Source organism: Perognathus longimembris, chromosome 23, assembly GCF_023159225.1.
Source record: "Perognathus longimembris pacificus isolate PPM17 chromosome 23, ASM2315922v1, whole genome shotgun sequence".
Lineage (NCBI taxonomy): Eukaryota > Metazoa > Chordata > Mammalia > Rodentia > Heteromyidae > Perognathus > Perognathus longimembris.
In genome coordinates, this window is record NC_063183.1 from 15010340 (window position 1) to 15036563 (window position 26224).

Consider the following 26224-nt stretch of genomic DNA (forward strand, 5'->3'; position numbering starts at 1 on the left):
GAGACCTCACAGTCTCAGTGTAGACCTTTTTCTCTTCTTCCTGAAAGAAACCAGGTCATGTCTGTTCATTCTCACATCTATGTGGTGTGGAGATTGGATGACTTAGGTGTGATAGGAGCCATGGAATGACTTGCTTGAAGTAGACAGCTGGGAGAGGAAAAGGAAGGTACTAGCCCGAGCCTTGCGGAGAGGAGAAGGGAGGTACTGGCCTGAGCCTTGCGGAGAGAAGGGAGGTACTAGCCCGAGCCTTGTGAGGCTTGCTAGCCATTGATGCCTCAGCTTAAGTCAGTTTGATCTCACAGCCACTGTCACTGTCAGGCAAGTGGGAGGCTTGTGGGCAGCAGCGGGGGAGCAAAATATTGGGCCTGAGAGGAGAGAGAATGTCAATTCAGATAAATGGAAGCTGAGCATGGTGGTACACACAATCCCAGCTACTTGGGAGACAGAGGTAGGAAGATCATGAGATCAAGGCCAGCCTGGGCAAAGTTAATGAGACCTTATTTAAAAAAGAAAATATGGGCTTGGAATGTGGCTTAGCAATAGAGTGCTTGCCTAGCATGCATGAAGCCCTGGGTTTGATTCCTCAGCATCACATAAACAGAAAACCTGGAAGTAGCGCGGTGCCTCAAGAGGTAGAGTGCTAGCCTTGAGCAAAAAGAAGCCAGGGACAGTGCTCAGTCCTTGAGTCCCAAGCCCCAGGACTGGCAAAAATAAAAAACAAACAAAAAAGAAAATACAAAAAGCACATGGCTCAAGTGGTAGAGTACTTGCATAGCATGTGTCAGGCCAGGGGGAAAAAAAGTCATGGAAGGCCTTTGAATTCGGCCAATAATTATAATAGCTATCATTTATTGAGTACATACTACATAAGCCAGGAATTGTACAATTTGTTTTACATCAAATCGATCAATCAATCTATCCATCTTCTATCCTTTTTTTTTTTTCTGGTCCTGGGTCTTGAACTCAGGATCTGAGCACTGTCCCTGAGCTTTTGTCCTTAGGGCTAGCACTGTGCCACTTTGAGCCATAGCTCTACTTCTGGCTTTTTGTAGTTAATTAGAGATAAGAGTATCACAGACTTTCCTGCCTGGGCTGGCTTTGAAATGTGATCCTCAGACCTCAGTCTCTTGAGTAGCTAGGATTACAGGTGTGAGCCACCAGTGCCCTGCCCCTATATATCTTTGGATGGAAATTTATATTTTAAAATTAACTTTTTTTTTTACTTCCCAGTGGCTATTTAGCATGTCCTTTAGTTATAGTTATGGCAACAGGCCATGGTATTATCCACAGGGCTGTGACTTTGTCACCCTGGATATTTCAGATATGGAATCAAAGAGGACGGATGCTGAGAATTGAATGGAAGGATGTAGAGTATTTTCTCTACTTTGGTTATCACAAGACATGGGAGCAGAAATGGCTTTTTTTTAGTGCTTTATGAGCCATGTTGGCATAACCACTGAGGGAAGATGTCTGGCTTGCAGCCAAAGAGGCAATATTAGCAACATTTCCAGGTTATCGTTAGTGGAAATTTCCACAGATGTATCTGTAGGTGAGGAGTTCAATTTATTGGACTCATATGGCAGTTTGAAAAACCCTCTGATTCATAGTCTCATTTTCTATTTGCTTTGTTTTTTCTGTTTATATTCTCTCCTTTTTCTTTTGAGATGTAATTCACATCCTACATCCTGTGAAATTCTCTTTTCCTTCCCCCCCTCCCTTTCTGGGGATCAAAACCAAGACCTTCTGCATGCTATGCTAGTAGGTAAGTATTCTACCTCTAAGCTATATCCCCAACATTATATCAACTCTTTTACAATGTATAACTTGATTAATTTGGTGGATTTTAGTACATTGACACTAGTGTACAGCTGTCACAGTGATTTAATTCTAGTGATTTAGAAATGTCTTCCCATTACTTACTCCTCCCCCCACCCCCCCTGCGATCTCCTGGCTTTGACAACCACAAAGCTATTTTTTGGTTGATAATATTTTGTTGATTTCAGTATCTTACACTTCTTTTGTTATATTTATTTACTTTAAAGGCAAGTATTTGCACGACTGTAATTCTAGGAGACTGAGGCAGGAGGACTGTGAGGAGGATTATAGCCAGGCTGGGATACATATCAAAACAATGTCAGAAAGAGAGTGAAAAAGATAGAGAGAAGGAGAGGGAGAGAGAGAAGGAAGGAGGGAGGGAGGGAGAGAAGGGGGAGAAAGGGAAGGAGAAAGAAGGAGGGAGGAAGAGAAGGAAGGAGGAGGAAGAGAAGGAAGATGAGACTGCTTTAGAAACATTTCTAGTAAGGAACATTTTGACTGAATATTTTAACTCTCTTCTGTAATTTCCATTATGTGTGAAAATGGAACAAGGAGAGTTGTTGAGATTGATTTGTGATGTGAAAGAGGGAAATAGGAAAATAAAGAGTGTCAGTCTAATCAGAGTACATTGTATGCAAATATAGAGGTCCAAACAAAACCCCTTGCACAATTAATTGATGCTAATAAAAATATAAAAAATAAAACAAAAGGATAGGACCTCAAAACTCCTATTAAGATGGGGGTGTGGCTCAAGGAGGTAGAGTGCTTACTTGGCAAACATGAGGCTGAGTTCAAATCCAATTAGCACAAGATAAATAAAATAAGCATTAGTGGCCCACACCTATAATCCTATCTGCTCTGAAGGCTGATATCTGAGGACCAAGGTTCAAAGCTAGCCCAGGCAGAAAAGCCCATGATAATCTTATCTCCAGTTAACTAGAAAAGGCCAGGCATGGAGGTGTGACTCTAGTGGTAGTGTGCTACCCTTGAGCGAAATAGCTAAGGGATAGCAGGAGGTCCTGAGTTCAGTAGTGACATAAAATAAAACATCTATTGAAGAATAATATGTAAAATAAACCACATATTAGGAGAGAATGAAAATATCTAAAAAATAACTAAATGAACTGTCTAGAGCTAAAAAAAGACTCAAGTAAAATGAAACCTTTGTCAGATATGATTAATAACAGAGTGAGACACTTCAGAAGAACATATTAGTGAGCTTGTGAACAGTAATAGACACTGTAATGAACAGTAACCGAAATGGACCAAAGAACAGAAAAAAACAAAATATCAGAACCTTGCTGACTTGAGATAATACCAAACAGAATGTGCAAGTGTAATTGTCTGTGATCAAAGCTCGGTAATAAATATGTTTAAATAGATTAATTGCCAAAATATTTCCAAATTTGGTGAAAACTCTAGACTCACAGATCCAAGACACGTAAAGAACTCCAAAGAGAATAAACATGAAAAAAAAAAGTTACAGCAAACATCAGAGCCAACTGCTGAAAACCACTGACAAAGTAAAGGCTTTAATAGTTTCAGAGAGAAAAGAAGATTTTTTTTTTTACATACAGAACAAAGTTTAGAGAGAGAAAAGAAAAGAAGATTCTTTACATACGGAATAAAGTTTATTGTCAGAAATAATACAAGCCAGGAAATCTTGGAACATCTTTAAACTGCTAATAGAAAATGAAAAGCATCAGTTTAGGATTCTGTAGTGAGGACTTAAAAAACAACAACAACAACCAACTTTCAAAAAAAAAAAAAAACAACCTAAGAGAATTTGTTTCCTGTAGATATACTCTATAAGAAATATCAGAGAATAATTCTAGATGGAAACTTGGGTGAACAATAAGAATTAAGACCCTGGCAAGGGAAAATATAAAATACCTTTTCTCATTAACAATTTTGTTTAAAGGACAGAAGATGCATCTAATCTATAAAGTATTTGCCTAGTGTGCACACAAAAGGTTTTCTTGAAAGAAATTGCCCACGGCAAGACCATGTTGTGCCTTAAGTTGATAACAATTGTAGAAGCACAAATTAGCAAGCAGAGCAGGAAGGGGAGGACCACAAGAAGCCAACACTCCTTGACTTTTTTGCAAGTCGATATGACCATCTGACGAGCTGTGATGTGTGTAATTCTCTGCAGAGGTAAAGAAAGACAAAGCGCTTGCCTCTCCTTCCCTCCTTCTTTCTGCCTGGAATTCTGGCCTGAGCTCCAGCAGCTATCTTGGGTAAAGGGATGACCTTTGCACCTTAGACACTGACTTTTCCTTCCTTGGGAAAATAAAATTCAGCAAGGCACTTGGTTCTCTGACCCTGTGCATCCTTGAACTGATTCTTCTGCACATTTTAACAGTAAAAGAGAGGGGGAAAAAACAACAACAAAAGATGGACCTTGTTAAGCTACTGTTATTAGGAGGTTTTAATTTTTTTTTCTAGCCCAGAGCTGAACTCAATTTGAATGAATATGGTTATTTTAAAAGTCAGATAGGGGCTGTGAAAGTTTCTTAGTGGTAGAGTGCTTGCCTAGCATGTGTGAAGCCCTGGGTTTGATTCCTCAGCACCATATACACAGAAAAAAACCGGAAGTAGCACTGTGGCTCAAGTGGTAGAGTGTTAGCAGTACCCAGGCCCTGAGTTCAAGCCCCAGGACTGGCAAAAAAAAGTCAGTTGACCTATGTATGTATGTATGTATGTATGTATGTATGTATGTATGCATGCATGTATGTGTGCATATGTGTATGCTCATATATATGTATATAATTTTTAAAGGGTACTGTTCCAGAATAGTGTGGCTCCAGTGTGTGTGAACCAGTGCCAAGTTGCTGTGAGACCAAGAAGGCCAGACATTTCAGATTGCACACAGTGCAAGGTATTATGGATCAACTGACAGAAGTAATGGCCTTGGTAACTTCAAGACCAGTGGATCCTCACAATTTGAGTCAGGAAAAAGGGGGTGATTACAAATGGTCAGGAAAAAAAATTACTTTATCAAGCTAGAATGTACCCCTAAGTTAATAGCAAAGATCTCAGGCACATTCCTGGTGCTGCCAGTGGCAGGGTCTGGTCGCCCAGCTACATACCACTCTGGTGGTTTTGTTTATCTGTAGTATATTGAGAAACTATGCAGGGAAACAGGCCAGAATTTCTTTGGGGCAACCTTGGCACTGATGACTCAAGATGGCTGTGGTTAGGTCAATCTGAATGTGTACAGGGACATAAATGTAGCCGAGATCATAAAGAAATATGAAAAACCTTGTATCAGTAGCCTTTCATATTCAGAAAAGATGAACACATTTCTAGGGGGAAAAAATCACCAGAACTGTCAAGACAAAGCCAACATTTGGAATTATTTTCTCACATTCTGGTGTGTGTATGTATGTGTGTGTGTGTGTGTGTGTATGTGTGTATCAGTTAGGAAGTAGTTGGGCTAACAAAGGGGCTGAATGAGGAAGAATACGTTAGAAGCATGAAGCCGGTCATCGGTGGCTCATACCTGTAATCCTAGCTACTCAGGAGGCTGAGATCTGAGGATTGCGGTTCAAAGCCAGCCCAGGCAGGAAAGTCTGTGAGACTCTTACCTCCAGTTACCCACCAGAAAACTGGACGTGGCACTGTGACTTAAGGTGGAAGAGCACTAGCCTTGAGCTGATGAGCTCAGGAACAGCCTCCAGGTCCTGAGTTCAAGGCCCATGACCAACAAAGAAATTTTAAAAAGAAGAAGAAAACAGAACAATGAAACCTGTTGACATTGTTTTAAGGGGAGGGAATAAAGGACAGTGATAGTCAGGGTGAGGTTTATGTGGATACTTTTATGAATGGTTGGAAATGTTACAACCCTTCCCTGTTTGCATAACTAATGCATGCTAATATAAAAATAATGTATTGGGCTGGGAATATGGCCTAGTGGCAAGAGTGCTTGCCTTGTATACATGAAGCCCTGGGTTCGATTCCTCAGCACCACATATATAGAAAATGGCCAGAAGTGACACTGTGGCTCTAGTGGCAGAGTGCTAGCCTTGAGCACAAAGAAGCCAGGGACTGTGCTCAGGCCCTGAGTTCAAGGCCCAGGACTGGCAAAAAAAAAATCTATTTGTTGAATTCCATCAAAGTACATTATGTACATGTATGGAAATAACACAATGAAACCCTTTAGCACAGCTAATAAAAATTTATGTTGGCTGGAGGCATGACTTAGTAGTACAACACCAGCCTAGTGAGTGTGAAGACCTTAGTACCCCCACAAAATTATGTAATAAAAAAGGAAGTTTATTTGTCCATTCATGTTCATCAGCAGCATTTTTTACATAGTCAAAAGGTGGGGGGGCTGGGGATATAGCCTAGTGGCAAGAGTGCCTGCCTCGGTATACCCGAGGCCCTAGGTTCGATTCCCCAGCACCACATATACAGAAAACGGCCAGAAGCGGCACTGTGGCTCAAGTGGCAGAGTGCTAGCCTTGAGCGGGAAGAAGCCAGGGACAGTGCTTAGGCCCTGAGTCCAAGGCCCAGGACTGGCCAAAAAAAAAAAAAAAAAAAAAGGTGGGGACATGCCAAATATGAGGGAATGGAGAAACAACGGAATATTATGTGGCCTTAACAAGGCATGAAATTCTGACAGGCACAGTGGTGCATACCTGTAATCCCAGCACTAGAAAGGCAGAAGTGAGAGGATCACTTGAGTTCAGGAGTTTGAGCCCAGTCTAGAGGACAGAGTAAAACTCTACCACAAAAAACATCAAACCAAAAAAGGAATGGAATTCGGACACATGCTGCCACGCAGATACACTGAAAATATTATGCTATGTGAAATAATCCAGATATAAGAGCACAAACACTGCCACCCTTCACTTGTGTAAAGCTTCTAGAATGGTTATATGTGTCTCTGTGGGGAGTGGAAGTGTGGTGGTCAGGGCTGGGAAGAGCTCTGGGGCATGAGAGTTAGTGCTCCGTGGGGACGGAGCTGCAGCCTGGGGAAGACGGTGAGTGCACAGTGTGAGTATACTAAATGCTGCTGACCTGTACACTTGAAAATAGTTAAAATGGTAAGTTTTTCATGTTACATTTATTTGTGCCACAATATTCCGCCCCCCCCCCTTTTAGTTGTTTGGAGCATTGGGTTTTGTTTTGTTTTTTGTTTTTTGGTCTAGTCAGACCTCTATGCTGTTGGAGATAGAATGTGGGCCCTGCTGTTGTAAAGCATCTGGTAGATACCTCCCGTCCATGTTCTACCTTGGTGTTTATAGAGGTGGAAGAAAGGAGGGATGCAGATCCATGACATGATGGCATCCAGCCATTAGAGAGGGCTAAGCATCGTGGCACAAGCCTGTGAACCTAGCTACTCAGAAGGCACAGGCAGGGGGATCCCAGACTCAAGCCCAGCCTGGGATATGTACCTAAACTCAGCAACAGAAAGAATGGGGAGAGGAGGAAGGAGAGGGAAAGGAGAGAGGGAAGAATAGAAGGAGGAAATGAGGGAGGGAGGGAAGAAGGGAGAGGAGGAAGAAGGAAGTTAGGGAGGGAGGGAAGGAGGAAAGTAGGTAGGAAGGGAGGAAGAAAGGAAGAAAGGAAGGAAAGTAGGTAGGTTGGTTCCACTTGGCATCAGGCTGGGAGCAGAGCTCTTGGGTAAAGCCAGATCCCCCTGCTCACCAGCAGAACCTCCTGTCTCTGACTACTGCTCTCTCATGGCAGCCTATCCCCCAGAATCACCTAAGTCTCAAAGAACACACCAGGAATTCACTTTGCAGCATAGCACATTCCAGATCTCTGTGTAGGGTAGCCACACCCAGATTCCAGACATGAACCTCCAAGGCCCTGGCTCCTCCTGGGGGCCATCCCTGCCTTCTCAGGTGTGTCTGCCTCGTGAGTGAGCTGTAATGCTGTGAGGCAGGGCTATGGCCTGCTTCTGCACTTGTGCATGACGTCTTCATCTGAAGCATGCTTCTGTGACTGTCCTGCTTTTCCTCCGGAAGCAGGAACAACTTAGGTAGCATCTCTTCTACAAGGACACACTGTCTCAGGAATCTTCCAGAAACTTCCACTTTACCACCGAGCTTCTTCTCAACAGTTCAACCTGGCCTGTGTAATTTCCTGATACTTCTTGTGCTCTGCACTGTGGCTCTGGTGGCCTTTTTGTCCTCCACAGCCCAGCCCACACTCCTGGACCTCTCCCTGAGGTGTTTGCCCTTGTGACTTCTGGCTACTGATCTTGTGGCATTAGAGTTACCCAAAGAAACAGAACTAGAAGTATAGATAGACAGATAAACCAACATCCTTCCATCTATCACCCCTATCCTCTCTCTGGCAAAGCCTAAATTGATGGGGCAGCACAGACCCCAGCCTCAGTGCAGAGTTGGTGTGGTCTTGAGTCTGAAATCTGTGTCTGGAGGTACAATCTCTTCTTCCTCAGGAAAGCAGTCTTTGAAGGTCACAAACTGATTGGCTGGGCCCACCCATGTTGTTGAGGATGACCTGTTGATTTAAGTGTTAATCACTTCTAAAATATACTCTACCAGCAGCATCTAGACTGGTCTTTGGCCAAAAAACTGGGCCCCATGTCTGCCTACATTGACATGTCACACTCTCCTTCCACGTTTCCCTTCAATGGCTGCCTCTGAGTAGCTGGTATTAGTTGACTATTTACTTCACACCAGGTACCATGTAAAGTGCTCTTTGGATCATTGGGGTTAATCCTGTAACAACCTTATGATGTAAGCTCTATTCTGATCCTTAGTTTACAAAGGATCAAGTGGGTTAATGTTGAGAGAGGTTGAGTAACTAGCCCAAGGTTGGGCTAGCAAGCTGAGGAGCTGGGATCGGAGGCCAGTGCCATGGAGTACCCACAGCTTTAGCTGCGCCTGGTCCTGCTGCCTCTCCCCCTAACCTCTGAGTCATGACTCTATTTTAAGTTGCAGATTTTTGAGACAGTTTTCCTCATTTGCCATGTTATTTCCTACTTGTTGGGAGCAGATAGTAGGTTTGTTAAATATGAAGACAGCCCAGAATTTTACACAATCAGATATGCCTGACTTCTCTCTGCCATGTCCCCATCCCAGCAGCCTGGCCCTGCCTGCCTGTCTCTAGCTGAGCACTGTGACCACAGGCTCCTGAGTCCTCCCAGCCTCAGCTGATAACAAATTGGGAGGAAGCCCAGCTCTGGTTTGAGGAGTCAAATGAGGTTAGCTCTAGGAGGGCACTGTGGCCTGGCGGCAGCAGAGGCCATTAATACAACGTCTGCCTTCTCTGGGAAACTTAAGTAACCTAGGAATGTGATTTAAGACCTGTCCTAGCAACACTGGCCTGAGCCCTTCAGATTAGCTCACTTTCCCCAGCCCCTTGAAACTCAGGAACCACTGATTTCAGCCCTACCTAGTCCTGTATTACACTATCCGCTGTCCTGAGAGCAAGCACAACTCCATCACTGACCCTGTTCCCCAGCCTTGGTCCCAGCCTTCCTGCTGCCTGCCTGCCTGCCTGCCCGAAGTCTGTCCTGATGAATGAAATGACACTGCACACTTAAAAATCTGGCTGGTATGTCCAACTTCTAACCTCTGGCACCTGTGAATATGACCTTATTAGGAAAAATGAATATTTGTGAATAGAATTAACCCAAGGTTCTCAAGATAAGATTCCCTAGGTGGGCCTGATATCAAATGACAGGTATCTTCCCCCCACCTATTAGGTAAACCTTTATTAGGGGAACCACTCTGGCAGATAAAGAAGGGAAGAGGCAGCATTGGGCAGGGAAACATCCAGAGTATAATGGACCTCTTGATAATTTTCAATTATATTGTAGCTATGGCATGCATGTCACCATTCATTGTAATTGTCCAAATGCTGCCCATGGAGGTGGTGTCCCAGGGCTCATGGTTGATGGTAAAGGACCATTGTGGGGTAGGGCACATAAGGGACACCCTGGGAATAAAGGAGTCCTTAAACCTTTTCTCTTTGTCCCCAGTAGAGAATGAGCTGTGGTTCTTCCCAGGCCTGGTCGACCTGTTGGAGTCTCCAGTCCTTCTGCATCTTATGTCCCTCTGGCTATCATTGTTTCTGGAGTATTTCTGGTCTCTGCTGGGCAGCCTCCCTGCTCTTTCCCCCATCATCTCCAACAAAACATGAACCCTGGGACAGTAACCTTGACCCTCTTTTTCATAAAGTAGTGCAATCTAGTGTTTGCAGGTGGACTCGGCTTGCTCCTGCCCTTGCTCCTTGCTGCATTTCTTGATATCTCTTTCTCCCCCCTCCCTCCCTTTAAGGCCACAAGCTCACATTCTGTCCCTCTGGCTGCAGTTTCCGAGGCATCTGTCTATGGTAGGTTGGCTCCATTACTATGGACCTGAGGTAAGGCAGATATCCTGGAGGTGAGGGCAGAGCTGCTCACCCAAGGGTAACAGAAGCAGAGAGCAACTGGTGTCCTCTTAAGAGTGAAGCAGAGGGATCTTGGATGTCCTGAAAGGAGGCTGCATTCAGAGGCAGAAATGGAGCCTCCAAGTCCGGGAACATTGGGAATATCCAGCAGCTGGAGGAGGCAGGGGAGTATGCTCTTATAGAGCCTGTGGAAGAGGTGCTTATCCAGAGGGAGGAGGGCTCTTTAGAGCTTACTTACTTGGGACTTTTGGCTCCAGAACTTCTCTTATTATGAGCCATCCAATTTGTGGGTAATTTGTTACCACAACCCTAAGGAATTAATAACACATAGATATGGGGTCTGGAGAAGCAATATCTTCCAAGCTGCCCCCAAGCCAGCGCAGCGCCTCTCAGACCCTCTGTGGAACAAGCCTGATGCCCTGAGCAGCTGTAGGTGTGTAGGCTGGGGATTATGCCCTCAGGTGGGAGAAATGTGATGGGGTCACTCACTACCTTCCAGCTGCTTAGGGCACCTAAGTTAAATTGCCTCATGTAAGTTACAGGAGCAGATCCAAACTGCTAAGAGAATGCAGACGAAAGATCCACTTCTTAGTCCCAGGAATGTGGATGAAAGCTTCACATGGCAGCTTTTCTTGGGGGCCATTTCTGTGACCGTTCAGGCCGTTCCTGACCCTGAAGATTCTTGGTTAAAGAGCTATAAATGGGGTACCCAGCCCTTCATAGAAGGCATGATTTCAAGGCTAGTGAGTCTAGGAGTCTATAGGCCCTTATCTCTGCACATGTTCCTTCATTTTCAACATCTGACACGTTAATCATTTGCAGTGACAGTCCTCTTCTAATTGCATCTTTTGTTCTTAGAACTGATAAATTTGAGGTTCCCAGAGATCAAGTCTCTTTAATTGACATAGGTTATATGTTTGAGAATCTGCCAGGTATTTTCTTTTAGAAGATGTTTATATAGGGCAGAAAGGCCCATCATTAGTAGATATTTATTTTCTTTTAACAAGGTCTCCTCTTTGTCCAAGGATGAGTTTTGCAAGATGTTTTTCTTGAGATATTTACTCAGGATGTGCTTATCCAGAGGTCTGGACAAATCATTAATGCAAGGTTAAGAGCATGGCCATCCACTGTAGCCAATGAGGAGTGAGAGACTTCAAGTTACCTATTAATACAGTGCTTATTATTAGCTCCTGGCTCTGGGTTCCCATGCCTTAATGTTCCCAATTTAGCTTACCTCAGTTCCATTTTCAGTTGCAGTGGCCTTTACATTCCCTCCAAATGGGAAGACATGTGTTCTGTGTGATGAAGGACAAAGGCTTCAAATGGTGCTCTTGGAGAAAGATGACAGACAACACTGTACAACCTGTATTTGGCATATGGATTGATTCTGTACATTGGAACATGGATGTGTCATGTGCTCTGGAATCCTCTTCATACAGGATAGAGAAGCACTGGCACAGGTGAAACTGTAAAGCTATTTGACTCATACCTCCTGCTTGACTCTTCTCTGGGAAGCATTTCATATTGTGAAGACAGACTTCATCTCTCCAACCACTGCAGATCACTGAAGTAGGGGTGTGAGTTTGTAGCACGGGTGCACAGTAATTCATTCCCCAGATGTATGTCTCTCAGCAATACTACAGATTCGTAAATAAGACCCATACCTACCACTGTTGTGACAGAAATGGACCCAGACCAAAAACAAGGCATAGAGACCTTTTGGTTCTTCTTCCCAAGCAAGCTGGCTGTCTCAGGGCTGTGGCTAAGAGAGTATGGATACAGCTCCAAATATATCACTGCTTTTGGATTGTGAGCTTATGGCTACCCAGAGCAGTACAACTTTTAGAACCAATGGCCTCCATCAGTGAATAACAAGAGCTGGCAGGAAGTCAAGAACATCATTTGGAAATATATCTTATGTGGAAGGCTGGTCTCACTCAAATGACCCCCTCCTCATTACTGCAATGGTATTTTTGTTTTATTTTATTTTTTAATTTTCAAGATGGAGTCTCACAATATAAATTAGGCTGGCCTGGAATGGTTAGTCCTCTTGACACTCAAGTGATAGAGGGCTGAGAACAAGCAAGTTGAATAAGAAGGCAAGGCCCTGAATTCAAGCCTTGGTACTAGCACACACAAACAAATATAGAAGGCAGAAAATTTCTTGAATGTGAAGACATGATAGCAGAATTACTGTTGTGCAATCTTCCTGAAAAGGAAAAAAAAAGGTGGAAAGAGAAATCTCAATAAAAGGGAAAGTTGAGGAAACCTCCCAGATCACTAAGCAAAAAGTTAAAAGAGAGGAATAAGAAAGAGGGATGGAAAGTAGAGACAAGACCTCAAGGGGAACAGCCGAGGAAGTGCAGTCCAAATAAAAGGGAGTTTTCAGAAAACAGAGTGGAAAAATCAAAGAAACAATTCAAGAAAAGTTCCCAGAAAGAATATGACTGAAAGGGCCCAGAAAGGGCCCAACACAGTGGGATACAGCCTAGAAACTTCAGAAAGAAAGAGAGAGAGAGAGGGAGGAGGAGAAGGAGGAGGAGGAGGAGGGGGAGGGGAAGGGGGAGGGGGAGGGGGGCTGGGAATATGTTCTAGTGGCAAGAGTGCTTGCCTCCTACACATGAAGCTCTCGGTTCGATTCCCCAGCACCACATATATGGAAAACGGCCAGAAGGGGCGCTGTGGCTCAGGTGGCAGAGTGGTACTTGAGCGCGAAGAAGCCAGGGACAGTGCTCAGGCCCTGAGTCCAAGGCCCCCCCCCCAAAAAAAAAAGAAGAGAGGAGAGAGAGAGAGAGAGAGAGAGACTCAAGGATGAGAATGGTATCTAAGCTCACAGTACCAACCCTGGAAGCCACAACACCCCCCAAAGAAACCCCAAACCCCCAATCTTCTCCCAACTTCTGTCATCCACCAATCTGTGCTCTGTCTCTAGAGATTTGCCAGTTCCGGAGATTGCAAATGCACTAAATCTTCTGCGGCCTTTCTATTTGGTTACTTTCACTTAGCATGTTTATCAAGGTTCATCCACCTTGTGCTCCCACACTCTACTTTGTATTTTCCAATTCCACAGCAAGAACTAGTGTGGGCCCCAGGACGGGCCTGGGAGATAGGAAGAGGGAGAGACCCCAGCTGCCTGGCCGGAGGTGCAGTGTTGTGTAGGGAGAGGGGTTAGCACGCGTCAGGCAGTTTTTCCCTTGGCCAGTGTAGACACTTCATCGGGCTGAAACTCACTTGAAGGCTTTCCTTGTGAAAAGGGGGGGAAAACGTTGTTTGCCAGGAGGGGGAGAGGCTTCTAGAAACCAGAAAGCAAACTCCAGGGCATCCTGTTTTCCAGGCCACCAGAGGCAGGACGTGGCCTGGTGGTCGCCCAGCCAGCAGGTTCAGGGAGAAGAACCCAGCGACACCGGAGGAAGGCACTACTTGCCCTCTTTTGGGGCAATTCTAGTAGTTGAAAACTTAGATGTGTCCGAACGGTGATTTCTCAAACGGTACAACTTTCCTATGGGGACCTAGGAGCCTGGTGGGGGCGGGGGGGAAGGTGAGGGTCGGGGGGCAGGTGGTCTCGGGGCAGCGGTCTGAGGCCGGGCAGCGCTGCGGCAAGCTGGACGCTCAGGCGCGGAACGGCCGGCGGCAGAGGGCGGAGTCGAGCGCGCGCCTGCCCCGCCGCAGCCTGGAGTCCGGAGCGCGCTCCGAGGTGGGGTGGCGCGCGGATCGCGCGCGCGCGCACAGGCGGCGGCGGCGTGCACGGGTCGCGCGTGCGCGCTGCGGCGGGGCGAGGGGGCGCGGGGGCGCGCGTGTCAGTGACAGCGGGAGGGGGAGGCGGCGGCGGCGGCTCTTCCGACATGAGGCAGCGGCCGCGTGAGGGCTGCCGGCGGGCGCGGCCGCAGCGGCATCTCTAGCTCGGGCAGGGCCCCCGGGGCGTGGGCGCGGCGAGCGGGCGAGGGGGGCGTCCCGGCCCGCGTCTCGGGAGCCCGGCTGTACTGCAGCCCGCACCGCCGCCCGCGCGGAAGGGCCCGCGCGGCGTCCCGCGCCCGGCCCCGCGGTTCGATTTGGGCGAGGGCGGGGGGGTTTGTCTTTGGACCCCGAGCGGGGCCGCGGAGCGCTCGGCTCGCGAGCAGCAGGCCCCGCTAGAGCGGTCGCTCGGACGGGGGCGTCGGCGCGCCCGGGGGCGCCCCAGACTCGCGGGCCGGGGCTCACCCCCCGCCCGGGGCAGGGCTGGCCCGGAGCGTGGGGGCGGCCGCCGGCGCCCAGGGGCGCCCGCGGGTGCTCGGCGGCGCCGCGGGGTCCGGGCCGCGCGTGTTTGACGCACCGGGCGCCGCCGCAGCAGGATGAAGCGCTGCTCGCCGCTGCCGCCGGCGGAGTTGTTTTCGCCAGGGCCGCTCGCGGGGCCGGGAGCGCTCAAGGGCTGAACTTCCCTCTCGAGCCGCAGTTGGAGGCGCGCGGCGTGGAGGCCCCTGGCGGGCGACGGAGCCGGGACCCCCGGGAGCACCAGGTACGTCCCGGGCCGTCCTCCCTCGCCTTGGGAAGTGGCGCCGCAGGGGCTTTCGCCGGCTGGTGCCTGCGGTGTTTGTGAGCATGTGGTGCCTCCCGGAGTCGCCCGCCGGAGCCCGCACTCGGGGCACGCACGCCCGGGTCCGCGTTTGGTTAAGCCAGGCGGCTCTCACTGGTTGTTTTGCCCGCAGGTACCCCTCACCCCGGCTGGGAAAGGTTCCGAGAGCTTGGCAACATGGCTTCCCCGCCCCACCAGCAGCTGCTGCATCACCACAGCACCGAGGTGAGCTGCGACTCGAGCGGAGACAGCAACAGCGTGAGGGTCAAGATCAACCCCAAGCAGCTGTCCTCCAACATCCACCCCAAGCACTGCAAGTACAGCATCTCCTCCAGCTGTAGCAGCTCCGGGGACTCCGGGGGGCTTCCCCGGCGCATGGGAGGCGGCGGCCGCCTGCGCAGGCAGAAGAAGCTGCCCCAGCTGTTCGAGAGGGCTTCCAGCCGGTGGTGGGACCCCAAATTCGACTCGGTGAACCTGGAAGAGGCCTGCCTGGAGCGTTGCTTCCCGCAAACCCAGCGCCGCTTCCGGTACGCGCTCTTCTACGTGGGCTTCGCCTGCCTTCTCTGGAGCATCTATTTTGCTGTCCACATGAGGTCTAAACTGATTGTCATGGTTGTCCCCGCGCTGTGCTTCCTGGTGGTGTGCGTGGGCTTTTTTATGTTTACCTTCACCAAGCTGTACGCCCGGCACTATGCGTGGACCTCCCTGGCTCTCACCCTGCTGGTGTGCGCCCTCACCCTGGCTGCGCAGTTTCAGGATTTGACGCCTCTCTCCGGACGTGTTGACAGCTCCAATCATACTCCTGCAGCCAAGCCCACAGACACTTGCTTATCTCAAGTGGGGAGCTTTTCCATGTGCATTGAAGTGCTTTTTTTGCTCTACACCGTCATGCACTTGCCTTTGTACTTGAGCTTGTTTTTGGGGGTGGTCTACTCTGTCCTTTTTGAGACCTTTGGTTATCATTTCCGAGATGAAAACTGCTTCCCTTCGACAGGAGCTGGAGCCCTGCCCTGGGAGCTGCTGAGCAGGGCCCTGCTCCATGTCTGCATTCACGCCATTGGGATCCACCTCTTTGTCATGTCTCAGGTGAGGTCCAGAAGCACCTTCCTCAAGGTAGGACAGTCCATCATGCATGGAAAAGACCTGGAAGTAGAAAAAGCCCTCAAAGAGAGGATGATTCACTCTGTGATGCCTAGAATCATAGCTGATGACTTAATGAGACAGGGGGATGAGGAGAGTGAAAATTCTGTCAAGAGACATGCCACTTCCAGCCCCAAGAACAGGAAGAAAAAATCCTCCATACAGAAAGCTCCTATAGCATTCCGGCCCTTTAAGATGCAGCAGATCGAAGAAGTCAGTATTTTATTTGCAGATATCGTGGGCTTCACCAAGATGAGTGCCAACAAGTCTGCTCATGCCCTGGTGGGTCTCCTCAATGACCTATTTGGTCGCTTTGACCGGCTGTGTGAGGAAACCAAGTGTGAAAAAATCAGCACCCTGGGAGACTGTTACTACTGTGTGGCAGGATGTCCAGAGCCCCGGGTGGACCATGCCTACTGCTGCATTGAAATGGGCTTAGGCATGATAAAAGCCATTGAGCAGTTCTGCCAGGAGAAGAAAGAAATGGTGAACATGCGTGTTGGGGTTCACACGGGGACTGTCCTGTGTGGCATCTTGGGCATGAGGAGGTTTAAATTTGATGTGTGGTCCAACGATGTGAACTTGGCTAATCTCATGGAGCAGCTGGGGGTGGCTGGCAAAGTCCACATATCTGAGGCCACTGCAAAATACTTAGATGACCGGTACGAAATGGAAGATGGTAAAGTGATTGAACGCCTTGGCCAGAGTGTGGTTGCTGACCAGTTGAAAGGTATGTGTCTTTCTTTGCCTTGTCATCTCCCATCCCTTTATCTTGTTAGGATTAAACTAAAAACAATTTCTCCCCAGCATATCTTCAGTGTTTGGAAACAGCTCGGCTTCCTCAGGATTCCTGACTATGGGAGACTCTTAGGATCAGTGTGCCTTTTCCTTTAGTGAGTCACAGATTAAAGACCTCCACAGGCTGCAGACAGGGGCCCTGGCACCGTGTGCTGAGAGATGAGGCCTTTAGAAGGAAGGAGAACTTTGAAAATTTGCACACTACCCCTTGGCTAATGACCTTTCTGAAATTTGGGCAGGGAAGGAGGCAGGGGCATGTCCTATAACTGCAAGGGCATTGGAGCACTTTAGCAATTGGAACTTCTTAGCACTTTTAGGATACTGCTTTTGCATTTTTTTTTCAATCTGGCCACCCTTTAGTCTCATGCCACCATTTCTCTATTTAAAACTTTTTTTTTCCTTTCTGGGCCTCCCTTTGCTATCAACAAAATAGATAGGAAGTTGGCTCTGCCTTGCAGGACTCAAGAATTAGATGGAATTATATACTTCTCAGTGAATAATGCCTTTTGTCTAGGTTACTTAAAAAAAAAGTTTGTGTTTTCAATTTTCATTTAATGAAACTTTCTTATCATAGTATTTGTTTTACCATATGAATCCCAGCATTTTAGAAGACTGAACTTCACAAGCCACTAAGTAATTTGAAAGTGAGAAAGGCTCCCAAGGAGTTCTTATGTTTTCCTCTCTTATCCTGGTAGATTTGTATCTGCCCCCTTGTCCTTGGACTTAAGCGCCTTATTGCTGTTCTTGATGGTTTTACTGGGTTGCTTGTTTTATTTTTATATAGGACAAATTCTTGAGGTCTGGAAAGTGGTGTATAAATAAGTGGGATCACAAACAAGGATTCTGAGTAATCTGCTACATTTCTGCCCTCCCTCCTCTGCCTACTCCCCCTGCTCTTTTAAACAGTTCTTAGGTTTTACTAGGATCTTCTGGATTGAGGGAACATTTATTTTAGAAGTATACAATGAAAATAGTGTTGATTTTTTTTAAAAACCAACATTATTTGTAAAGCCATATTGTATTTTGTGGTGTTCACCAGCTGCATAATTACAGTTAAAAGCCCCAGGAGAGGGAATCCTCCAAAGGACAAGAAATGGTTTAACTCAGAATTGGGAGAAGTGAGAGGCAGCTTGTGGCTGAGTTAAGGTTTATGCTGGTTGTCGGCCTCATGCTAATACTGTATGCTTAACGGGCATTTTCTTTCTTTAGTTTGTGATCTGAGCTTCCCACGTCATTTATTTATTTGCTGTATGACAAGGGTACTTAACCTTCCTGGTTTTTTACTTATTATAGTTGGTTAGTTAGTCATTGGACAATTTATGGATATGGTAGCAAAACTATTTTCATCTGAGAGTTCTCGACTTTAAGTGTTGAATTAAAGAGGTCAAAAAGGACACTTTGAAAGATTGCTGTGACAAGTGTCTTTCCCATTAGGAAGGTGATGCCTGCTCTTGAATCCAAAGGTTTCAGTCCATGGATGTGTATGTAATCCCTCCTTGACATTTTGGCATCTTTAGGACCCAAGAAGTGCAGGCTTTGCTGTCCAGGATTATGGGGGCAGATTCTAGATGGCAGCTCTGGACTGTCCTGCATTCTATCTAATAATCAGATATGCTGGGTCAAAGGACAATGGCAGCAATTGTGTAAGTTGTACTTCACATGATGTGTTACTTGTATTACAAAAATAAAAGCAGGCACAATTATTCAGTGTACTTGGAAATCACTAACCTTTGGCAGTATTCACTTTTATTAGTTGGGTTTTTTTTTGTAATTTAAAATGCCAATTTATAAATCAAAGTTCTCAAAGATACCTCTTGCAAAAAATTCTGCAGAGGCTTACTGATTTTACTTTTACTTCAAATAGTGTATATTTGGTAAATTGATATTTTCTTTAAATTGTATACATTGTGTACTTTCAAAGAAAGAATACTTCATGGAAGGAGGAAAATATAGAAGGCTCAGCTGAACCTTTTTTTTTTAATGCTCCATTAGCTGTTTCCTGGAGACTGTGATTTTTTTGCTTTCTTCAGCTTATTTTGAAAACTTTGTGGACAAGACTCCAGTAACAAAATATGTCTACACAACTTCCTGACCCTTTTGAAACTGTCCTGATGTACAGACTGATAAGAAGAGATGATAGAATAGTATGCAGAAGACAGACCTCTCCACACATCATCAGGCTTATTATGTACGTAAGGTTTATAATAGCCTCCCAGCTTTGTTCTTGTGGCAGGCATGTTCTCTGTGTGTTGGGTGTTGGGCATTTACCTCTTATTCCCTTTCCTGATGACAGGATTAGAAAGTATCCAGGAGAGAAGTCTATAGACTTGAACATTAGTAGGATGAGCAGAGGATTGTAGAAGGAGGAAGCTGCTTCTGCTAAATTAATCTGGCTTTGCCGAAGAACAGTGTTTTGTTATTTCTGCACATGCTTCCTAAAATCCTTACTGCTCCCCACTCTACAGGCTGGCTAGGCACTGTGGATGTGAAGACAGACCCGACCTGACAGACCTGACAGTTCTTGACCCAGGCCAACTCATGAGTATCGTTGTTGCCGTGTGTGTTTGTGTGTGTGTGTGTGTGTGTGTGTGTGTGTGTGTGTATGTAGAATACATTAGTTACTTATCAGTACATACTGAAGCCGATCCTGAGATTAAGCTGTGCCCCTGCAGGTGGGTAGAAGAAGAGCAGTGAGTGCAGGGTGGATAGGATGGGCAGAGGCTCAAAATTGTGTTTCCAGTGGAGTTGGGCAATGTACCCAGTTCATCAGGACAAAGAAGCCAGTGGTTAGAGTGGAGTTTGGACTTGATCCTGTAGGTAAAGGGGAGCCACTGGTGGGCCTTAATTAAGACTCAGTGATCTGCTCTGTCATTTTAAGGAAAGCTCAGCCTTGGGCTGGGAATGTGGCTTAGTGGTAGAGTGCTTGCTTAGCATGTATGAAGCCCTGGGTTCGATTCCTCAATACTACATAAGCAGAAAAATCTAGAAGTGGCACTGTGACTCAAGTGGTAGAGTGCTAGCCTTGAGCAAAAGAAGTTCAGGGACAGTGTTCAGGCCCAGAGTTCAAGCTCCAGGAATGGCAAAAAAAAAAAAGAGTTGATAAAGAAAGCTCACCCTTTCAGCAACAAAGGACATGGCCTACAAGAGTGTGAGATTGGAGATTCAAGAGCTGTTTGAGAAAATCACAGGTAGGAAGGGATGGCCTGAGTGAAGGTCATTGCAGTGACAGTGGACATCATGGAGCAGGTATGAGCAGTATTATGACTTGATGGGACTCCAAGCTAGACTTCCGTAGTTATAGTTGGGGGAAGATGACGGTTTGAATGTGATATGCCCTTTTTAAGTTGCTGTAATTGCTCTGGAAATGGTCTGGAGTGGAGAAGGTTGAGATGCTGTTGATTTGTCTGTGGTAATATGAACAGGGAACACAGAATCCAGTTGCAAAGGTGAAATAGTCCCAGAACTGCTGGCTTGTTCACCATTCCACAAACTGTTCTGTGATAGGTATAGGTGCAGATTCTAAGCATACAGCAGTGCACAAGACAATGTTCCTGCCTTCAGAATAGCATATTTGTTTTTTTCTTTTCTTTTTTTTTTTTTTTTGCCAATCCTGGCCAGAATTCAGGGCCTAAGCACTATCCCTGGCTTCTTTTTGCTCAAGGCTAGCACTCTGCCAACTTGAGCCACAGCGCCACTTCTGGCCTTTTCTATATATGTGGTGCTGAGGAATTGAAGCTAGGGCTTCATGTATATGAGGCAAGCACTCTTGCCACAAGGCCATATTCCCAGCCCCAGAATAGCAAATTTGTTATTGAGTTCCAATAGAGGAGAAATAATTTTATGTTAAATTCTAAGGGATATATATTAGGTAGGATGGGCAGCCACTGAGAGAGAAGGTTGAAGGAATTTTTAGCATAGTGTTAGGATTTCAGAAATAATCCACAAAGTGAGAGGCGATTATAAGGAGAAAGGGGAAAGGGATGACATTCGTTGTACTCATAACCTGCCATAGAATTGTAAACTCTTAGTGCAACTAAATAATAATAACGATGATGATGATGATGATGATGATGATGATGATGATGATGAGGATGATGAAAGGGCCTATTTTGAAAGGTTGGAAGCCTGATAGTTTTGGTCTGTTCCATTGTGCTGTATAGTCCTTGGCCAAAAGGATGAGCAATATTATCCAGAGCTGTTGGTTTTTCCTGTCACAGATGTAGAAACACAGGGACAGAAAGTGAAACTGTTCGTTAGGAAACATCCCCAGTCATCTTCTCCCCATGTAGATGTTTGGAAGATAGAGCGGCGGCTGCTCAGTGCTTCCAGGTCTATACTAAAAGATTACATCTTTCTAAAGAGATGTCTGATAGCCATTACCTTGTTAGAGGAAAGATAAAATAAGATTAACATTTTCCCTAAAGATTGCAGCCAAAGTTTAGGTTTATGGAGCCCCTGGGGGAGAGATCTTCTGATGGGTGTTTGGACAGATTGTTACCCTTTGGCCAACTCAGTGATGGAGAATACACTTTTATAACAGGTAGCACTTAGAAAAAAAGAGTTTCTATCTAGCCCCTCTGAAACTGTCAAGGTACTCTGCGTTTTATCCTTTGCTAGTACCAGTCTATCCCATGCTAGACGTCTAGGCTCCCTTTTGCCTCATGGGCATGAGCCTGTCATCTGATAGCTAACAGCCATAACCAGATGCCATCACGTGCTCAGATGCTCTCCTTGTTTCCTCTGACAGCATGGATGACTTGACCCCCCCACAGAAGTATGTAACCCGTTACAGTTGATCCTGTGGTACCAACTGCCAACCTGTTGCTAGCTGACAGTTCTTCTCCTCTCGGAATTTCTGTGTTGACCGGCATTCTCCCCCACCCCCATGCTGAGATTTTTGAATTATTCTCCCTAGGTGTGGTTCTATAACATCATACCTTGGTCATGGGGAAAATAACTGGTTTCTTGGGTGATACAGATGATTCAAGTGCTGACATCAGATAAGTCTTTAAATATTGGGCCAATGCTGACTTCACAGGGGATAATAGTTTTCCAAGATTTTAGTTTTCACTTGGAAGCTTGAATTTTTATCATCAGCAGCAAATATTGTCCCTTGTTTCCATCTAAGTGACAGGCTTACTTCTCATTTTTCAGGACTAATCTTCCAGAACGCTAGTCCATAGTTGGTCTGTAGGTCAGTTACAGAGAAGCAGCTTTCTGCTTTTCCGTCCTGCCACGGGACCTTGGCATATGACACAAGGGCTTAGTAATGTTTTGCATTTTATCCCACAAGCAATTAAAAGGGCGCATATTCAAGGCTGAGATTTAACACACTCATTAATTTTTACTGTTTAATCAAGGATGTTCTTCAGTGAATCTGCTTTCTTTCAGCAAGCATGTGTGGTCAAGAGCTCAGCGACACCTAGGACAGTTTGCTCCCCTGCCTTGACTGGCATTCAGGTTTTAGCGGTTTTATTGTTGTTGTAAGTAGTAACACTGAAAGAGGCAAACAAGGTCTCAGTGTTCTTTTGGAAATAGATTTGACCTCAAAAATGTCCTGCAAATGTCCCAGGGATCCTTAGAGCTCCAGGAACTTCACTTTGAGAGATCCTAAGCTGTGGGAGAAAAAAATAAAAGACTTAGCCAGGCCCCTGGTGGCTTACACCTGTAATCTTAGCTAATCAGGAGGCTAAGAATTGAGGATCATCAAAGCCAAACCAGGCAGGAAAGTAAGGAGGCTCTTATCTCCAATTAACCACCAGAAAATAGGAAGTAGCACTGTGGCTTAAAGTGGTATAACACCAGCTCTGAGCAAAAGAGCTCAGGGATGGTGCCTAGGCCCTAATTTCAAGCCCCAGGACTGAAAAAAAAAAAGATTAAAGACTTTGTATGTACCATTTAGGGACACATTGTCCTGAATATGGAACAAACTGACATTGTAACAGACATTTCACATTTATTGTAGAAGCAGCAAGTCACTCTAGTTTCTTAGCCAATCTTCAAATATGCTTTGTGAGAACATCAACTTTGTTTTTGTTAAAAAAAAAAAAATGGGAGGAGGGGGCTGGGAATGTGTCATAGTGGTAGAGTGCTTGCCTCCTATACATGAAGCCCTGGGTTTATTCCTCAGCACCACATATGTAGAAAAAGCCAGAAGTGGAGCTGTGGCTCAAGTGATAGAGTGCTAGCCTTGAGCAAAAAGAAGCCAGGGACAGTGCTCAGGCCCAGAGTTCAAGCGCTAAAAAAAAAAAAAAAAAAATGGAGCTGGGTGTCAATGGCTCACACCTGTAATCCTAGCTACTCAGGAGGCTGAGATCTGAGGATACTGGTTGAAAGCCAGCAGGGGCAGGAAAATCTACGAGACTCTTATCTCCAATTAAATACCAGAAAACCAGAAGTGGAGCTGTGGTTCAAAGTGGTAGAGTACTAACCTTGAGCAGAAAGAGCTCAGGGAGAGTGCCCGGGCCCTGAGTTGAAGCCCCACAACCACCACTACCACCATCATCAACAACAAAAGGAGCCCTTGCCCTTTGGCAGTATAATTTAGCCATTAGGTATTTGCTTTTCTGATATATTTGAAGTTTCCAGTGGCTGGGTTTGTTGGGAAGAATCAGATGTGGCACTTCAAGTGAGCCACTCACTTGTTAGCATGGTTGCAGCAGCCATTTGGTCACTAAGAACCAACTCTCCATCTGTGGGCGAGTCACAGTTTGTTCTGCGCTCAAGTGTGTTGCTTGTTTCCTACGCTTTGTTTGGTGCACATCTTGTATAATGTGATACTGAAACCCAGAACCCACCAGGGACTGTGATTGTGTCTGTTTCTCAAAAAAGGGCAAGTATCCAAAAATCTGAAACACTGATAGCTTGCCCTGGTTAAACTGGAGCTGCTGATTTTGGCAGCTTCTTTATTGAAAACCCTGGGGAGCTGGGGTAATATTGTTCTCGGGCTGCTTCAATTCCCCAGACTTTTGGGGGTACTTTCAGTGATATGACCCTGGATAATTAAGGAATTATGGGAAAGTCCTCAGTTTTGCTACTCTGGAGATCTTGGCTGGGCTATTCAGGGAGTAGTTATTCTGTAAACTCAGCTATTTATTCATTAAATGCTGAATGATAGCCTAGTATTTTCAAGATTTGGATGAGGTTCTGGAGTCGGCGCCATTGTCCTGCCCTCCTGCCACGGATGGCCATGAGGATAAGACAATACTGAACAAAATAATCACATAACAAATAGGTACTAAATTTACTGATTACATTATGAACAGGGCTAGAAGTGAAATACTGAGATATTGAATAACTTGTGATGTTCACACAGCCAGAAACAGCTGTAAGCACAGGAGCCTATTTTTAAATCTAAAGCCTAAACACCGTATTAGAAAACACTAGTATCCACCTCATAGAATAGACGTAAAGGTTAACCATTAATTTCCAATCTGTGTTGGTGCTCATTTGAGAAAATAAAGTTTTCAAGTATTAAAAAAAAGATTAGCCATTAAGTGCATGTTAAATACTTAGTGAAGTACTTGGCATATACTCTCGTCAGAGCTAGCATTACTGAGAGCAGAGTACTTTCCTCAGCTGCATCAACAGAGAGAACAAGCGTGCCTGCCCAACAGTTCCAGTGCACACGGAATGCTCCCTCATGTCGCCATCACAGATATGTTTAAATGTTTGACTCCATCCTTTCCTTCCTATACCAGTTTTCAGCCTGGTTGATTTTTAATTAATTAATTAATTTATTTATTATTATTTTTTTTTTGGCCAGTCCTGGGGCTTGGACTCAGGGCCTGAGCACTGTCCCTGGCTTCTTCCCGCTCAAGGCTAGCACTCTGCCACTTGAGCCACAGCGCCGCTTCTGGCCGTTTTCTGTATATGTGGTGCTGGGGAATCGAACCTAGGGCCTCGTGTATCCGAGGCAGGCACTCTTGCCACTAGGCTATATCCCCAGCCCTGATTTTTTATTTTTAAAAACATCCTTCAAAAGTAACCAATGGCATTTTTCAAGAGTCCATGTAGACCTAGATTTTAGTTTATTTAATATATTCCATCCCATTACAACTATCTCATTTTTTCTTTCTTTTTTTTTTTTGGCCAGTCCTGGGCCTTGGACTCAGGGCCTGAGCACTGTCCCTGGCTTCTTCTCGCTCAAGGCTAGCACTCTGCCACGTGAGCCACAGCACCGCTTCTGGCCGTTTTTTCTGTATATGTGGTGCTGGGGAATCGAACCTAGGGCCTCGTGTATCCGAGGCAGGCACTCTTGCCACTAGGCTATATCCCCAGCCCAGCTATCTCATTTTTGATACCCAAATTGTCCCAACCTGCAGGTTAGCCTCTGAGTCATTCTCATACAACTCCAGTGGTCTCTGATAACTTCTGTTCCAGAGCTAGGACTTGAATTCAGGACCTGAAGGGCCTCATGCTCTCACTCAGCTTTTTTTTCTCATAATCTGGTGTTCTGATGCTTAAACCACACCTCCATTTCTGACTTTTTGCTGATTTAATTGGGGGAGATCAGAGGATTTGTCTGCCTGGGTTGGCTATGAACTGTAAGCTTCAGATCTCAGCCTCCTGAGTAGCTAGGATTACAGGCAGTGAGCTACTGGTACCTAGCTATTAGCATTTTTAAGGAGTAGAGAAATTGCTCCTAAAATTATAGGTATTGAAATCTCATTAGTTCTTTTTTTTTCTGATAGATTTATTCAGAGAGACTGAGCTTAAAGTTTAACCTTTCCAAGAAAAACAGGGCGTAAGATATCACAAGAAATGTACACACTGCCCTACTATGTAACTGTACCCTTTTTGCACAACACCTTGTCAAAAAAATTTGTGTTCAATTAATAAATAAATTAAATTTTAAAAAAAGCTAGCCAGGGAAGACAAAAAAAAGTTTAACCTTTCCAGCTTTGAAAAGAAAATTAATAGCATCTGCATGTTGATATGAAAAAAAAATGAGCCCCAGAAGGAAGCCCCATACGTCTCCCAGCTCTTTGGAAGCTTTAATTTGCATTCTTACACTTGGCAATTATAAAGCAGTGTGGCATTTATTTCTATGATATCTTCCCATCATACCTGCTAAGGGACAGGTGTCTGTGAATATAGCTGAACTGTGGTAAGAAGCAATAAAAATAAGTGTAAGAGGCCCACTTGTAGACTGTGGAGCATTGCTAGCCCAACAGGCCCATTTCCAGAATAATGTGAGGTGCCAGAGGCCCACCTCCAGGAATTCTCTTCCCAGGAACCTTGCTCTGACCATTGTTCCTTGGGAGGTAGTGGCCACCCCCCAGCCCTCAGGTGTGTGTGTGTTTGACTCATGATCATCCTGCACTCTGTTGCAATGTGCCTTGAGATGAAAAATTTTTATGCTTATGGACTGTTATATTTCTAGTGCTGGAAATATAGTATAACAAATAGTAGAGGCTCACTAATGCAGCTGGTCCTCTGCAGCCATGATTTGTGCATCCTTAGATTCAACCACAGATGGGAAATATTCAGAAAACAATTTAATCTGTACTGACATGTGCAGTCTTTTCTTCATTGTATTTGCCCCCC

General features: G+C 45.6%; 1 protein-coding gene and 2 long non-coding RNA genes across 4 annotated transcripts in view; 1 reads left to right on the forward strand and 2 right to left on the reverse strand.

The window, feature by feature from the left end:
• Positions 1 to 229: 229 nt before the first annotated feature.
• Positions 230 to 13808, reverse strand: LOC125340977. Its single transcript, XR_007208848.1, has 3 exons — positions 13420 to 13808; positions 11423 to 11483; positions 230 to 365 (listed from the first exon to the last, which is right to left on the reverse strand). It is a non-coding gene; the product is annotated as an uncharacterized LOC125340977 (long non-coding RNA).
• A 223-nt stretch (positions 13809 to 14031) lies between these two features.
• The window catches only part of Adcy9 (adenylate cyclase 9), a 101271-nt gene continuing 89078 nt past the window's right edge, over positions 14032 to 26224 (forward strand). The window contains exons 1-2 of one of the 2 annotated variants that reach the window (XM_048332936.1): positions 14032 to 14680; positions 14871 to 16607. In XM_048332936.1, coding sequence (XP_048188893.1) covers positions 14915 to 16607 — 1693 coding nt within the window. In that variant the 5' untranslated portion in view covers positions 14032 to 14680; positions 14871 to 14914. The remainder of the gene's footprint in view (positions 14681 to 14870; positions 16608 to 26224) is intronic. The other variant, XM_048332937.1, reaches the window with a different exon arrangement.
• Positions 16983 to 18496, reverse strand: LOC125340978. The gene is made up of 3 exons (XR_007208849.1): positions 18177 to 18496; positions 17162 to 17163; positions 16983 to 17084 (listed from the first exon to the last, which is right to left on the reverse strand). It is a non-coding gene; the product is annotated as an uncharacterized LOC125340978 (long non-coding RNA).